Raw genomic sequence first — 17,214 nt, forward strand, 5'->3', positions numbered from 1 at the left:
GTTGGCTTTCTGGGCTGCAAGCGCACACTGCTGGCTCATGTTAAGCTTCTCATCAACCAACACCCCCAAGTCCTTCTCTGCAGGGCTGCTCTGAATCTCTTCTCTGCCCAGCCTGTAGCAGTGCCTGGGATTGCCCTGACCCAGGTGTAGGACCTTACACTTGGCTTGGTTAAACTTCATAAGGTTGGCATCGGCCCACCTCACAAGCGTGTCAAGGTCCCTCTGGATGGCATCCCTTCCCTCCAGCGTATCAACTGAACCACACAGCTTGGTGTCGTCGGCAAACTTGCTGAGGGCGCACTCAATCCCACTGTCCATGTCACCGACAAAGATGTTGAACAGGACCGGTCCCAACACCGATCCCTGAGGGACACCACTCGTTACAGGTTTCCAACTGGACATCGAGCCATTTACCACAACTCTTTGCGTGCGGCCATCGAGCCAGTTTTTTATCCACCGAGTGATCCATCTATCAAATTGATGTCTCTCCAATTTAGAGACAAGGATGTCGTGCGGGACAGTGTCGAACTCTTTGCACAAGTCCAGGTAGATGACATCAACTGCTCTGCCGCTGTCCATCAGTTCCATGGCTCCATCATAGAAGGCCACCAAATTGGTCAGGCAGGATTTTCCCTTAGTGAAGCCATGTTGGCTGTCACCAACCACCTCGTTGTTTTTCATGTGCCTTAGCATGTTTTCCAGGAGAAACTGTTCCAAGATTTTGCCAGGCACAGAGGTGAGGCTGACTGGTCTGTAGTTCCCTGGGTCTTCCACCTTCCCCTTCTTGAAAATGGGGGTTATATTGCCCTTCTTCCAGTCATCAGGAACTTCACCTGACTGCCAGGATTTTTCGAATATGATGGACAGTGGCTTAGCAACTTCATTCGCCAGCTCCTTCAGGACCCGTGGATGGATTTCATCAGGTCCCATGGACTTGTGCACGTTCAGGTTCTTAAGATGGTCTGGAACCTGATCCTCTCCTACAGTGGGCCTAAGGTCTTCATTCTCACAGTCCCTGCATTTGCTTTCCAAGACTTGGGTTGTGTGGTCAGAGCATTTGCTGGTGAAGACTGAGGCAAAGAAGTCATTAAGAACCTCAGCCTTCTCCAAATCCATGGTAGCCAGTTCTCCTGATAGCTTCTGGAGAGGGCCTACATTGTCCCTAGTCTGTCTTTTATTTGCTACGTATCTATAGAATCCTTTCCTGTTATCTTTTACAACCCTTGCCAAACTTAATTCTAGCTGGGCCTTAGCTTTCCTAACCTGGTCCCTAGCTTCTCGGGCAATGCTCCTATATTCTTCCCAGGTGGCCTGTCCTCGCTTCCACCTTCTATAAGCTTCTTTTTTCCCTCTAAGTTTCCTCAGCAGCTCCTTGTCCATCCATGGAGGTCTCCTGGCCCTCCTGCTGCACTTTCTTCTAGTCGGGATGCAACACTCTTGAGCACGTAGCAGGTGATCCTTGAATACTGACCAGCAGTCTTGGGCCCCCCTGCCCTCTAGGACTGTATCCCATGAAACCTTACTAAGGAGGTTCCTGAAGAGGCCAAAGTCTGCTTTCTTGAAGTCCAGGGCAGTGAGCTTGCTGCATGCTCTTCTCACCGTCCTGAGGATCTCAAACTCAACCATCTCGTGATCACTAGAGCCAAGGCTGCCCTGGAGCGTTACATTTCCAACCAGTCCCTCCCTGTTGGTGAGCACAAGGTCCAGCATGGCACCTCTCCTCGTCGGCTCCTCTACTGCTTGAAAGAGGAAGTTGTCTTCCACACAATCGAGGAACCTCCTGGATTGCTTGTGCCGGGCCATACCGTCCCTCCAACAGATGTCAGGATAGTTGAAGTCCCCCATGAGGACCAGGGCCTGCGAGCGTGAGGCTGCTCCTATCTGTCTGTAGAGCGCTTCATCCACAGAGTCCTCTTGATCAGGCGGCCTGTAACAGATCCCCACCGTAATGTCCCCTGTTGCTGTTTTCCCTTTGATCCTGACCCACAAACACTCTGTTACCTCATCACCCGTCCCCAGACAGAGTTCCATACTCTCTAGCCTATCACTGACATAGATAGCAACACCCCCTCCCCGTCTGCCTGGCCTGTCTTTTCTAAACAGCCTGTAACCTTCCATTCCGACATTCCAGTCATAGGAGCCATCCCACCATGTTTCTGTGATACCAATGACATCATATTCCCGTAGCCTTGCACACATCTCTAATTCCTCTTGCTTGTTCCCCATACTACGGGCGTTTGTATAGAGGCACCTTAGCCAAGCTCCAAATGCAGCCGACTCAATGGCTGGGGCAGCTGGAACATCTCTACATCGCTCCAAGCACTTATTACAGGTGCTGGCAACTGACCAGGAATGTTGGGATGGATCAATGCTCCCCTCCCCCAACACATCTAGTTTAAAGCTTTCCTGACCAGCCTGGCAAGCCTCCTACCAAAACAGAACAGAAACTATTTCAGCAAATGGCACTGCAATTTGTTTTTGTGTCCATGTGTGTTAGTGTTTAGGTGAATTTTTTATTCCTTTAGCCTCTTTCATTTGCTTGAATACCTAAGTGACACCTATCTGCTTCAAGGGTTGCGATGACATTATGTTGAAAATATGAGGCCTTGACATAACTTACCTGTATTCTTATTCTGCCAATCTCTATCATGTTTACTGCCTTTCTGGAGGCGGGTTTGTATTTCTTCGCTTTGAGAAATTACAGAATTTCTCTTTGCCTTGAGAAATTACATGTGAAATGTCTCCAGAACAAAGATTACATGGTAATTTGTGGAAAGAATTGGAGTCAGAAGAGGAACATCTGATTTATAGATGATTATATTGTCCCAGGAACTCAGTAGTTCTTCCATCTATTTTATGGGCAGATAAGGAGGTATATATGTTTCTACCCTTTGTACTATATATACAAGTACCAAATTTAGTGGTCAGAATCACAGACCACCTAGGCACTAGAATCAGATTTCTCCTGAATGAGCAAGGGATCTGATCAAGTTATCTAGGTCTACTTGAATGTGAAGAAAGGACGTAATGTGGAGGGATCGCCTTGTGAATGTGGATGTGACAAACACACCTTGAACATCACACTATAAATTGAACCTGCAGCTTATAGAATGAAAGATCATCGGCTGCATCAGCTGCATGAATGAGTTCTCTTGCATGTAACTTAACTCTGAACGCTGATCATAGAAAGGATATGAAAGACCTGACTGATATTCTACACAAAAAAAACCAAAACTGTAGGACCTCGAAGTCTTTTTTGTGTATTTACTTTTGTGATCCAGAGTAGGGTTCAGAAACCTGTATTTAAACACCTAGATAACTTGACTTATTAGCTTATTAGAAACACTAACCATCAATGGGGGCTTCTTCAAGTGGGAGTCTGAGGTCCTTCACTCTGAATCCTCATGCTTTACAGTTGGATCATAGGGACTGCCTCATACATCTGAAAAAAGATAGATTTATTGTCAGATTTTTTATTAGACTGTCGCAAAATGTTTTACATATTTAATTCACAGTATTTTACCCTCTGAGTAAAGTGCAACTGGCCATTCTGTTGAAGATAGAAGTTTGATAATGTATGACTTTCATCCATCAACTTCTTAAACTCAGCAGCATGGCAATAGTGCATTAGGAGAGCATTTAGTTCCCAATCCATACCATTGATCAGAGGACTTGAAAGTGTTACAGCTCTGTCTGGGAAATCTTTAAGCTCCTGTTTGACTTAAAGTCTGTGATTTTAGCTCAGGACCTTTCTGATTCAGTTGCTGTTGTGTCGATGAGGTGGTGCCAGACATGCTATGTGGCACCGAGGGAATAATAGGTGTGTCCTAATGCTATATCCATGCTCAAAATGTCTGTAAAATACATATATTCACATCTGTATATGTATTTCAACTCTTATTGGCTAAATCTGTAAATATTTGTGGTGTTCCAGATGTTAAATCATGTGATGAATGGTGAGAAAAGTGGAAGGAAACCTTTCCATTGGTAGCCAGAGGAAAAGACTAGCTAAAATGAAATCCCAGAGTATTCTTTTTCTTCTATGTGCATCACTCATTTACACAAAGATTTTGTGGCAGTTATAATGGGAAACAACTATCTCTCTGATAGCTGGCTGAATTAACTGAAATATTTTTCATTTTCCTTTTTTATTTTTAAATTATTTTTATTTTTAGTCCTAGTTTCTGCCAGAACAGTTCTAAACTTCCTGGAAGGTCAGCATGACAGTCTGGAATTGCCACAGTCTTGTGATGTCGAAAGAGCTATTTAGGGTTTAGGGCTTTTAAAAGGCAATTCAACTCTTGATTTGCCATATTTAAGACTGGAATAATTTTTATCTTTCAGTCCTTTCACATTACACAGCAATGCAGAGTGACATTGACACTGGAGGCACTTATAAAACATTTGCCTGAATGGTGTAAATTGACATTTATATAAATGGACATTTATACAAATGCCCATTGGACATGAAAGTGCAGTCTTGTATTTTTTGAGCTCATTAGGAGATTTATTGTTCTCTAAATAGGCTGGAATCTCTTTTCCAGAATTTAATTATAGTATTGGATGAGTCTTTGCTCCAGTTCTTCAATGCTAAAAGCCAGATAATTTTGTGACAGCGTTGTTTTTTGTCTCTCTTTCCCTCAGTACAACAGCACAGGGGCAGAGAAGGAAAACTCAAAATGCCATGTCAGTGGATATTTATTAGACACAGTCACTTTCTGTTCCAAAGTCACCCCTTCTAATGTACTTGCTGGGAACTGTACTTTGGCTCTTAGTATTTCTCCAGCCTGTTATGATTTACTCTCATACAAACACGTGCATCAACTGTAACTACTGTGTACCTAAGTCCAGAAAACCACAAAAAAGGCAACCACCACCTCAGTGTCTGGTTTTGGGGGAATTTTTATAAAGAAGAAATGAAATTTCCAACTGAAGTTTACAACAGTTACCACTATTTGATTAGTTGTGGTGGAGACCTATAATTAGTTCTTATTTAAGAAGGCATATGGCTCCAACAGATGGTAAAGGAAAAAAAGCAAGTTAGATAAACACAGCTATTTGCAAAAGACTTTCTGATGTCCTTTGGTTATATTTTGCAGTATGGTGCTTAGGTTCTAGCAATATAGCATACTGTTCATTCGAGGAATGCCCACATGTCTTGGTGTTCTCTAAAAAATGGCAAAATACGTATGGCCTGCAAGCATTTAAGAAGTTTGGTGGTAATAGAAGAAATTAGATGACAAGAAAACTCAGAAATTAGAAAATCCATACCTATTTTGTGGGGACTCTGAATGAACAACCAACTCTCCTTGTGAGGTTAGCGGGAATTTCAGATGCTGAAGTCCAAGATAGGACAGCTCAAAGTGCATGTCTGGAAGCGTACGGGAAGTAACCATCCACATAGATAGATTTGGGTTATGCTTCAGTACCAACAAGTATGATGTGTGCTGTAGAGATCACTCAGATTACAGGTAGGTGGGTTTCAGCTAGTCCTGACTGAGATTTTAAAGGCAATACTGTTTAAACCCATTTATTCTCACCCTCGCTGTTCACCTCTGTTAGCAGACTGTGCAATTGCTTCCAATTCGCTCCAGGGCAAGGACATCTAGCTCAGTTTAAATTGCCTTCTGCTGTCATTTACCAACAGTTGACTTTCCACTGAAGCAGCTTAGGAAAGATCACATGAACCACTGACACAACATGTCTGCGTGGGTAGTAACATAAGGTTTGTGGGTAGGGAGGTTTTAAAATGCTCACAGCTCTTTCTCAACAGAGTGTATTGCAATGCCCTTCATCTGTCTGTGAACGAGTGACCTGGGAGAATGAACCCATCTACGTTTAAAGGTATCTCATATCTCTGAGATTCTCTTGCGTGGGAACCCAAGTACAGAGACTGTGCTAAGCTTCTTGTGTCTCTGAATTAATCTGAAACACAAATGTTTAAGTGTGCACTGTTATTCATAGAGAAATATTTACAGTGAAGCTCTGCTTACAACTGCAGTATCTTGATTTCCCACATTATCGAAGAGCATCTCTTTCATTAAAGCAAAATTTAGCAGAAACTTGCGTTTCCATTTATTGGAACAGCAGCATAATAGCACTGCTTTTCTCAGACAGCAGGAGAGAGTCAAGAAGTTGCCAGCAACTGAGTAATTATCTTGTTTCCAGTGCTATAGTCGTAAAGGCATTAAAGAGCCTAGATCTGAAGTTCGATCTGTTTTCCATATGGATTTTTCCCTGACTGTATAATCACTTCCTATTAATTTTAGACCTCTCACACAGTGCTCAATTAACCGTAGAGGGATAATTCTGGAGAAAGCCGGCTGTAAACCTGAAGTCATCTTTCTAAAAGGGCATATTGCCTGGAGTTGTAATTTCATATTTAGAATAAAAAAATATGACTTTCTTTATTCTCTGCCATGCATGGGGGGCAGAAAACAACGTAATCTCTCCAGCAGCAAAGTATCAGGACTGAGTCGTCGTATTTCCTCCTTCCTTATTTGAAAAAGTAGTAATTAATCTTACTTCTCTGGGCTATTGAATGGAGGACAGAGTCAGTGTAGATGCCATCTGTCAGACCCAGAAGTTGAAGTATACTAAAAGCAGAGGTAATGAAGGGCTATAAGTGTGAAGTTTTCCCCTGTAATTATCAGTAAAATTTTAGTCTAGTCCTACAAGTTTAGGAGAAAATTTGGACAGGAGAAAACTTGCTTGTTTTAATGCGTTTCCTCTGGAGAACAGTTTTTAATGTTTCATTTAGGTCTCTTGCTCCTTGTTGTGTCAGGAAATTTAACATTGTTTAAAGTTACTCTTAGTAAGGCATTCAATTTTGAAACAAACCAAGCACCTAATTCCAGGACTTCTTCATGCTTTTGGTATCTTTTGGAAGCAGAGTTAAAAAGTAATGCAAAGTAAAGTAATATTGTTCATGCTTGCTGTGCATGGCTTTTGTAATACTACAACTGAGCACCTCTTCCTTTCTGACTGTTGTTTTTTCTTCAAGAACTCTCTAAAACTTATTGCCTTTCACTCACAGCTTTGAAGGCACCCTCCTATCATAGGAACATTATATCATGCAAGAGTTCTGAGTTAGGGGTGTGTGATTAGGCATTTATGAGTTTTAAAGCCCTGGAAAAAAAATTAGAAACAAACCTCCAGGATTTCTCAAAGGTCAGATTACACCATTATTCTTGGAAAAATCTGAGTCTCAAACGAGGATGCCTACCATCCTTGAAAAGATTTGTTGGTTAACATTTATTCCAGTTTCCTTTGGCAAGCTATGGACGTCAGGAGGAAGCACAATTGAAAATGTAATCATAGAAAGAATCTAGCTGTTGAGATTGGATCATGCTAATCACTTGCATGTCAAACAGATTGCAGAGAGCATAAAAAATAGCCAATCTTACTGTTTTGCAAACAGCAAAAGTTCATATGACTTAGGTGGCTCTGGGGAAACTGTTCATTATCACGTCTCAGCTACACCAGGACATTGCCATTTCAAAGTCTCTCCTTTGGAGAGACAGGAATCAGAGGTTGAGATACGTGTGTGTCATTGCCAATTGATTCTTCCAAGCGGAGTTTGTTGTTTGTTTGCTCTGTTGAAATGTTGACAGAGCACAACTATGAAACTTCTCAGAAAGTTTTCATAGAGGTTAAGAAAAAAAGTGCGTGAGGGATGATTCAAGTAAAGGAAACGTAAAGGGAAGAAGGGAGATAAGTTAGGCACAGTGAAAGCAGAGGAAGGATGCTATGAAAGTTCAGAGTTGAAAAATGAAGAAAGTGAAACATCTGGAGAGAACAATTGGGATAACTGGCCAGTGGAGTTTGGGAGAAGGAGTACTAATCTATCTGCTGTGTGTATAAGGATCTTAGAAAGGTCAAGGAAACAGTTCTGACCTGCAGAATATTGCCAACATCTTATTTTATTTTTCCCTGCAAATGTCTTCCTCTCCTCACATTAACAGAAGTGGTGTGAGTGTGCTGCTGGGAGGAATAACACAAATGAAAACATTTGCAAATCAGGAAAACTTAGGTCCCTGTCACAGCTTTGCAATGGCTGAGGAATGCTGCCAGTCTGGCCAGGCAATAGTTTCGATTGATGTACCAGTGGGTCCTTTAAGTAGAATAGCAAGCGATTATGGCGTATCACACCCCTTCAAATCACAAATAGAGTAGCTCATTTGTCACCTAAAGTTTATTCCATTATCAACGTTATCTAATTATACCCACTACCAACAGCAAAGCTATGGCGAAGTGAGTTTGACCGGATGTCACATGTCTCTGTAGGGCATATGGTTTTGGTGGTGTCCTTCAGGTTCCAGGGCTTTTTCTTGAAGATGTTAAACCAGATTTTCTTACCCATTGGCTGCTACTTTCTATTTTCCTATCCCAACTCTCAGTATGCACCCTCTCTCTGATTTTTTAAAAGGATGAATAATTTCTGTATGATGTGTGGCAGTAACATTTAGAAATCTCCATCTATAGAAACCTCCAGGTTGGAAAATTAGGTAGCCTAGAGTGTATCTGGGAGAGCTTGGTATATTGAATATAGAGATTCTAGAAAAAGGATGTCATATACTGACTGATCTGTACAGGTAGCGTGTACTTTTTGTATGAAAGTGGACACAACTACAAAGAGCCTATTTTTCCCTTCCTTTTTGTAAAATGCCATTACTCAACAGTCTGTAAAAGGATTATTAGGGGTGGTGGTGGGATGGGAGTATATTTCTTGTGGAAAGAATAGAAAGAGAGAGACTCATCAACAGGCTTTTCTCATTCTCTTAAATGAATGGTTGTGGAGCACGACTGTCCTGTTCATGCTTGTGTTGAATCTTACAGCCCTAAAAGCTCTTTCACTTTTCAGATAATTTGAACACTATTCAACCCGAAGAAGATAAGGAGTAAATGGAATAGCCACTTAAGAAAAGGAGGCAGGAAAATAAGATTTCTTCTAGCTTAAGGAACACTGCAAGTGTCACAAGTAAATCTCTTAAGAAAGAAATACAGTAAGCAAAAGCTCATTACCAAAAATTAGACTTTCCTTGTTGGGTTCACCCAGGTACAAGCCTTTGAAACTGTGGAATAAAGAGCTAAATGCAGGTCAATAGTGTCTTAGCTGCAGCCCTCACCAGGGAGTGAGAACTCCCAGCAGTTTTCACAAACTATGTCTCTCTTCCTTGGACTGCATCTGTCTGCTTAGCAGTTTCATAGCTCAGAGCTGTTTGTGTAACTGAGGTTATGCTAGAAAGGGATTTGGGAAAGATTTATAGTTTCAGGCTTCTCTCTCACACCATCCTGTGCCTTGTGCCAAATGACAAAGGTGTTTGAATGAACATGGGGGTACATCTGCTATGTTTCCTGCCAGCAACCATCTCTGAACAATGTCAGCCACGGCAAATGCCAACCTTACTGCCACTGTCTGTAAGCAGACAAGCCCGTGGGTTTAGAGAGACATGAAGGGCAAAAGGTAGGAACAAGGGGAAGTTTGTAAAAGTTACTGGAATGATGATGTTTTCATGGAGTAGACTGAGGAAGAGTATATTTGGTGCAGGTACTGCTTCTTGTCAGTGCAAGAAGCTTGAGGATAAGTCAAACAGCCTGATCTCTGTATGTACCTTAAAGCACATAAAATTTCAGTGAGTGTTACTGCCTGAAGGGCAATATCTATGGAAATGCTATCCTTGCCCTTTGCCTTGAGAGGCAGGATGCCTGCGCTGCTATCAGCACTACTAGGACATCTTCATGCTGCCTCTAAGCAAACTCCTGCCACAGTCTTGCGTCATACTTTAAGAGAGAAAGAAGCAGGCTGTGGCCGTTGAAATAGGCAGGAATAGGTTGTGTCTAAGGAGATGATCAGGTACTCATCTGCTGTAGTTCTCTGCCATATCTCTGCAAAGCTAGATCTCTGCTTAAACTATCAATTTTTAGCCCTGTAGTGTCATATTCACTCGCACTGTTTTGAGACAACCCTAAACATTGTAGCATGCCTTTGACTTTGACTTTTCCAACAAGAAAAATGGCTCTATGTCACCTTGCAAATCCAGCTCCTAAAGCAATTACCCACCAGGAGTGGTCTGCACAGGAGTGTGTTTGAAAAGAGAATGACATTAAACTTTCCATCCTAGAAGAATACCAGTATATCAATAACCAAATCAAATAACATAAAGCTTCCTTTGTCTGCCAGCTAGGAATAAGAATGCATTATACTTCTAATATGATTTTTGCAGTGTCTCTAATATGATGAGGTTTAAATTAAAATAAATATGACTGCATGCTTTTGAAGAGCTAATCAGGCTGAAACATTCGAGCCTAGCTGGTGTAACACGAGGAAATAAATGTGTATTTATCCAGGCTGCCTGGACTTACGCATAACTATTGTGCAAGATATGTGATGGGAAGACAAAAGCAGGGTGAAACACTCTAGGCTGTTCCTGGGTGTCCTTGGCAAAAGTCAGTAATAACAAAATGACTTGAATGTAGTCTGGATGACAGCACTATGGTCCTGCTAATTAATTGGCTCAAGTTTTTGTGGGTTTATTGGTATTTAATCAACCTTTCCTCCTGCCCCATATGATTTTTTCTTTTTTTTTGAGGAGATACTTCTCTTTGTCTGCACTATTCCTGTTCCAGCAGACCGGCGCCACAAAAACTAATCATTGTAATGACAAAAATCCATTCACTTGTCTACAGAGACCTTCAGTTCTTTTTTTTTAAGTCCCTTCTCCTCTCTTGTATATACATTTTCTTTCCCCTAACCAAACTTCACCTCAGGAGATCTTTAGTCTTCTGTCAGTCTTAACTCACTGACTTCTGAGTGATAGGACAAGATGTAATAGCCTCAAGCTGTTCCAGGGGAGGTTTAGATTGGATATTAGGAACAATTTCTTCACCAAAAAAGTGATCAGATATTAGAACAGGCTGCCCAGGGCACTGGTGGAGGCACTGTCCCTGGAAGCATTCGAAAACCGTGTAGATGAGGCCCTCAGTGAGATGGTTTAGTGGTGGCCTTGACAGTGCGGGGGAACAGTTTGCCTTTATGATCTTAAAGGTCTTTTCCAACCTAGTTCATTCTATGAGTCTATGATTCTTGCATGGAAAAGCAAAGCAGTACCTTAGCACTGCAGAATAGACCTGTCCTGATTTGAAATACTTGACAAACTGTCAGTCCCTATGGCTTTCTGACCTGGACATTTATCTTACTACAGCTCATGGACACAAAACAATTCTGCAAAGGCCCAAATTCCCAGAAGTACCTTCTGAAAAACTATTCTTTGTAAAAGTGCCTTCTGGCTTCCTGATGATGATCACAGACCTGTCTCCTTTTGGAGGACTGATACTGGTACACCATTTTTAAGCACGCCTTGTCAGGAATGTTCCAGAATACCATTTGCTAGAGGACAGTATTTCAGAAGCTCAGATTCCTACAGCACTGAATGCTGGAAAGGGACAAAACTAGTTCTGAGTGAATTTTGGCAGAAGTTGTTGCTCAGGAGCTATGGAAGTAGAATTATCAGGGGATTCTGATCAACAGCCAAGACACAATTTGGAAGCACCTAACTCTGGTGCCCAGTTGTTCATTAAAAAGTCATACAGACATTGTAGTCTCCTCTGGAAAGAATTCACTGTAACAAATTTTGTTGCCTCCAGTGTGGGTTTGTACAGGTAAGCAAGTCACACTGTTTTCCTGTTACCCAAAGAATTACTCAAGAAGCAATGGACTTCAAGCAAAAATTTATTTCAATCTAAAGCATGCAGTTTTCTTTTGTCAGATGAACGATGCCTTAAATTCCATAGGCTTCCTTGTAACCAAAACAGAATACATACACTGGAGGCACCTCAAAGTTAGGAAGGACAAATCCCGCCTGAACTCATGTGAAGTCTATTTATGATAACACGATGATACATGAGCACACAGATGAAGCTATTGACTGTCTCAATTCAGTGTAGAGATGCTTGGGAGTTTGGTTCTTGAGTTCCTCAAATTAACCCCAATTGTATAGGCCAAACTGGCAGTTCGTACATGGGTCAAGGGCCTGAAGGATTACACAGGACTTTTGGCATCTTGAAAAAATGGCTACTTTTTTCCTTTTTCTGTTTCTTTTTTCTGTTTTAACTTCAGATGCCTCTGCACTTCCAGGCTCTATATTCAAGATCTGCTATTGGACTATTGTCCTCCCTCCTAGGTAGTAACTTCTGGGAGCACCAGAGATGTGAAGAAAACCCCCTTAATGATAGATAAAAGATGAAATTTCACAGCTGAACACCCACAGTCCTCATGGGTAGAAAACATTTAATGCTTTAGCTTTCATTAGAAATGAAGTTAATAGGGTAAGTGCTGTCAAAGGGTCAGCTATTCTCATTGTGAAACCCAGCCTGCCTACAGTATAGCATTTATTTTAAGTACCATGTTTGGGAACCTGCAGCCCACAATTACAATCTGTTCTATTACTATTAATTATTGAGAATGCAAGTGTCTAATTACAAGTACTAACACAACTGGCCTAGATAATTCTGAAGTGAAAACGTAGGAATAAAAATAAACTCCCTGCAGAGATCCCACCAGGAGTCTGTCTGTGTTTTCTGCAGGTGATTCCAGCCTTTGTTCAGCCTGCGTTCATGAAAACAGCGTTTACAGCAGAATATTTCAGATTTTGTACAGAAATGAAGAGATCGTTCTTAATGAATCGATGAACTTCAGAGTGCACCTGCTTCTGGATGGCGAAAGGGTGAGTTGTCTTGGGATGCACATAAAAACCAGGAGGGCTGGGATTCCTCTTACATGACTTTAGGTGTCTACTACACAGAGAAGCTGTCATGGGGTCCCTGTGCTGTCACAGGTCTCATCAATGATGCTGTTGCAGGTAAAGGCATCATTCATCTGACCAAATACCAGCATCTGCATTAGAAGGAGATAGACTGTCTGGTACCCACCATTACCAATGCTGACAAGAATGCCCTGGGGTGATTTGTTTGTTTGTAAATGCTAATGCTATAAATATCTTCGTTAAGTCAGATAGACCTTCTGCACTGTGCCTGTTATGTAAAGTAGTCTTTTCCTGGGCTTTCTGGTGGAAGAAGATGTTGACGTACACTGATAATAAATCAGCATGTCAGAAACTCCAGTGTATCAACCATGGTTTGTCATTTGTACACTAGATCACTCATTCTACATATCTGTAGACCAACCTCACATGAGAAAACCACGTGAAGGAAGCTTCTACTCCTACCATCCATTACTGCTATCTTCTCCTCCTCTCTCCTTGTGACTGTTTTTTGTTACAGCAATGACAATACTGTGACCAAGCTACAGAGTCCCTTTCCAACATTCAGAAGTCTCTTCATCCTTCTCCTTAGTGCTTCTGATGTCAGAAGTGCATGGCAGAGTTACTGGAGCTTACCTTCCCTTTAGTCCTTGTACAGCCCCTTTGCTTTTCATTCTGTCTCAGCTAGAGTTCATGCTGAGATACTTCTCCCCATTGGGCATCCACTCCTTCAGCCAATATGAACACCCACACAAGGGAAATACATTATTTGAACCACCTATCTTGTAGGGTACCACTGGCTTCCTCTTAGTGATGAGAAACTAATGTCTTCCAGTGATAACTCCTGTTCCCAGGAGCTACAAGGGAGGAGTAATCTTAGAATACAGAGAGTACTGTTTTAATGCACTCTTAAATAGAAAGGGGGGAAAGTGTCATAGTAGAATGGCACTCAGGCCTGGTCCAAGGTGCCAATTTCTGTGCTTTCCCAACACAAGGACTGGCACAAAATAGATGGCATTGGCACTTGCTCTCAGTGATAGTGAGACACATGACATTAGCTGGTTTTGTAAAATCAGCATGCCACCAAAAATAGTTCCTATAAGTTACTCACCCAGCGTGAATCAAATGCTGTGTGTGGACCTTGGGGCCAGAGATGCTCACCTGTCCTTCCTTGTGTAACTTTCTATTTGAGCATGAAGACATTTGAATTTCTGTTTTGTCCTATTTCAACCCATATATATATATATGTACATACTTGGGTTATATATGGATCTAAATTAAAACAGCTAGAGAACTTAAATTAAGCTTATTTCACATGCTTCCCTTTTCCTCCCACTCTTCTCTTGGTGTTTTAGTTTGGGTTTTTGTTTTGTGGTTTTTTGGGTTTTGTTTGTTTGTCATCAATTTGTTCCTCCCTAGAATTATTGTTTTGTGCTTAGTGCTTATATGAGAAATTACTGAACGCAAGTTTATCATTATTTGTTAGGAAACTGTTCCAACATGCTTAACTGAATATTAATTTTATCTTTTCTCAGTGGAACATCTCTGATTAAATGTCCCTCCCCTTAAATTACAGCAGTTTCCGCTGTGTTGAGCAGGGATGATTTCTGATGACTTTTGCATTAATATTCGGGAAAGTTGTGCACCTCACAAAATGAAAAAAAGAAAACCAAAAATCCCACAAGATTCCTCTCAGCAAAACTCATTCTGACTCTTGATGTGCTGTGTGCACCACATTTGTCTTTTCATAGGAGGTCCCTTGAGAAAAGGACAGCTGCCCAATTCCGTACTTAGAGTGGTTTTACACAGAGAGACCTCCATCATCTCTGTATGATGAAGCTGCTTTGGGTTTTCAGGGGTGTAGAATAAGAGGATAAACAGGTCTGTTGGTCCCATGTGAGTGCTGAAAAGACTTTAAAGAATCAAACACAAATACTAAAGGTCTAAAACTTCTTGTATGTTGGGCAGACTACCACAATTCACCTCTGCTTGATGCTCCCAAGCCTGTTTTATCTGCTTTGATGTCTTGTCCTCCACAGCTTTAAATATGTTGTATAAAAATGGGAGAGGCCAAAGTCTGCCACTCGACTAGGTACCCTGCTCAGATGAAATCTTTTATATCCACAACTATTGTTCAGAGCTGGTTTTGCATCTCAATCACATAATCTTGTATGTTGGATGCAATCCTTGCAATGCGCATTGGCAGAATGCCTACAGTTTTTTAAAGTGTTTTCAGTATTATCTCTGTTCATAACTTCTTAACTTATTTAACGCATAGCAAATTTAAGTCTTTTTTGTGCCAACTATGTGCTATGGTGAGGTTTTGGGGTTTTTTTGATTGAGGGTGAAAGATCTGTTTGATGCTTTTTCTGTAAATGGAAGTTCTGATAAATAAGGAAGTCAGACTGGGTAATGGAAATATTGACTTCATGTGCTTCATAAGCTTGATTCTATGATTCTATGTAGTTTTTGCTGTCAGAGCTGGAATTATCAAACATTATAAAAAGGAAGCAGTATGCTCATGGTGCTACAGTAGTTTTGCTGCTGAGATAGGTTGCTAATATAGGCTCAGTACACAAAAAAACACCAAACAACAAAACTCAGTGTGAATGTCCACATTAGATTATTTGCTACTGGGTTGTTTTGGGTTTTTTTCTCCCTTTTTCTTTTCCTCTCCTCTTGCATAGCCTTCAATAAGCTTAAAGATGGAAATGTATCTTTTTTGTCTGGTATTAAATGGAAGAAACCTCGATTATCCTCCTAGAAGTGGCACTGAGCATACCATTCACAATATAAATGGTGCTTTAAAACTTTCTAGTTTATTAGATGCATTTTCCTATACTACCCAAAAATACAGCATTTTTTTGAATTCGTAGGGAACAATATTGCAGGGCTGAGGCAGCTTTTACTGTTACAAAAAAAGTCTAATTTATTTTCATAAGCTTTTGCTTTCATCCTTATTAAAGAAGGAGCTCTGCTGCTTTCATCAAGCAATAAACCAGGTAACTTGTCTGCCTCCTTGCTTGCTGGCTCCATTCAGGGACAATTTAGTAGCAGGGGAGGACAGAGTGAGGCAAGCTGAGATATCACAGTGTATTAGATTTTGTACTTTCCAGAGAAATCTAAGTGAGATTGGACATCTAGATCATTCCACCTGAAATTTTGGCTAAATGGTTAAATATTATGGACATACATCACAAGAATGCTGGAAACTTCAGTATAATCGCAGCTCTTAAAAGCTAAACCAAAGGTATAAATGTAATCTTGAAAAAATAGAATTCAAAACTGAAACGATGCACTTGATTCCAGGCCAGTTCAACAGAAATTGAAGTACTTTACTTTGTATATACTTTTTTGTTGTATAAAATACTTTTACTTTTCCTATATAAATGTTTTCTACTGTACAGATTCCAAGCCGTGTTTAATATGGAACACGTTTCCCTCTCAGTGCAGTCTTCTGGCAAAAGAGGCAGTTTAGAAAAGAGAGAGGTTCTTTAGAAAACATCTAGAACTCCAGATAGCACCTTCTGGAAAACTGTGAGTGCTCACAGATGAATATGGAGTCTCTCCTGCATGAGCCATGAGACCCAAGGTGGGAGCAACTAGGGGAAATGTAGGCACCCCCCAGCAATGGAGAGCACAATACTGAATTCGCAGACTTATTTTCCACAAGGTGATGTTAGGGGAAAAAGGCAGAGATGCAAACGATGAAGAATTAATCAATTTCCAAAATTAATTTCAGCCTTGTTTGATTTTAGAGGGGGAAAAAAGAAAGAATTAAATGAATGTATTTTTTAGAAAGAAAGCTTTTAAAATTTCTGTTCAGAACTGTCTTCACTTAGTCTATTTTTGACTGGAGACAAGATCAGCATGTGAAATGCAATATTTCCCAGAGGTCTGGTGTTCTAAATTTCTCTTATAGTTATTTGGGTGTATGGAATGTTACAGAACAGAATTATTATTCCTTGTTCAGTATGATTCCCTTACAGTTATTTGGGTGTATAGATTATTACAGAAAAGAATAATATTCCTTGTTCAGTATGAATATATTTCCACAAACACAGATCTTTATTTTCTCTTTCACAAGTTGTGATTTTAATCATTAACACAGCTGAGATGTCCAAGAACTTTGTAGAAACTTTGGAAGAACCTGTCACAGAGTATCTGGGAGGACACTGCTTGGTTTAACCAGACAAACACTAATTATATTCCAGAGGAAGTTTTCAGGGTAATTTCTTAAGTTGGTTGGTGTGAAAATTTAAAACTTTTCTTCAGGTGAAAAGAAAAATAAGATCTGTTACTCTATCAAACTTCTGGACAATTATACAGTCTGTAAATTATAACTGTGGAAAACACCATAATAGTCCCACTAGCACTAAAATAAACAACCAATATTTAATTTAAGGACAATATTTCATATAGGAGATTAAGGAATGATAAAAATTTGAGTGCT

The 17,214-nt window shown here is 40.6% G+C and overlaps 1 protein-coding gene across 4 annotated transcripts in view; it reads left to right on the top strand.

Moving 5' to 3' along the window:
- Positions 1-17,214, top strand: part of FAM135B (family with sequence similarity 135 member B) — a 205,928-nt gene that overhangs the window by 108,891 nt on the left and 79,823 nt on the right. For all 4 annotated transcript variants that reach the window (XM_030502179.1, XM_030502196.1, XM_030502206.1 and 1 more), the window contains exon 4: positions 12,586-12,725. In XM_030502179.1, coding sequence (XP_030358039.1) covers positions 12,586-12,725 — 140 coding nt within the window. The remainder of the gene's footprint in view (positions 1-12,585; positions 12,726-17,214) is intronic.

Source organism: Strigops habroptila, chromosome 1 (assembly GCF_004027225.2).
Source record: "Strigops habroptila isolate Jane chromosome 1, bStrHab1.2.pri, whole genome shotgun sequence".
Taxonomy (NCBI): domain Eukaryota; kingdom Metazoa; phylum Chordata; class Aves; order Psittaciformes; family Psittacidae; genus Strigops; species Strigops habroptila.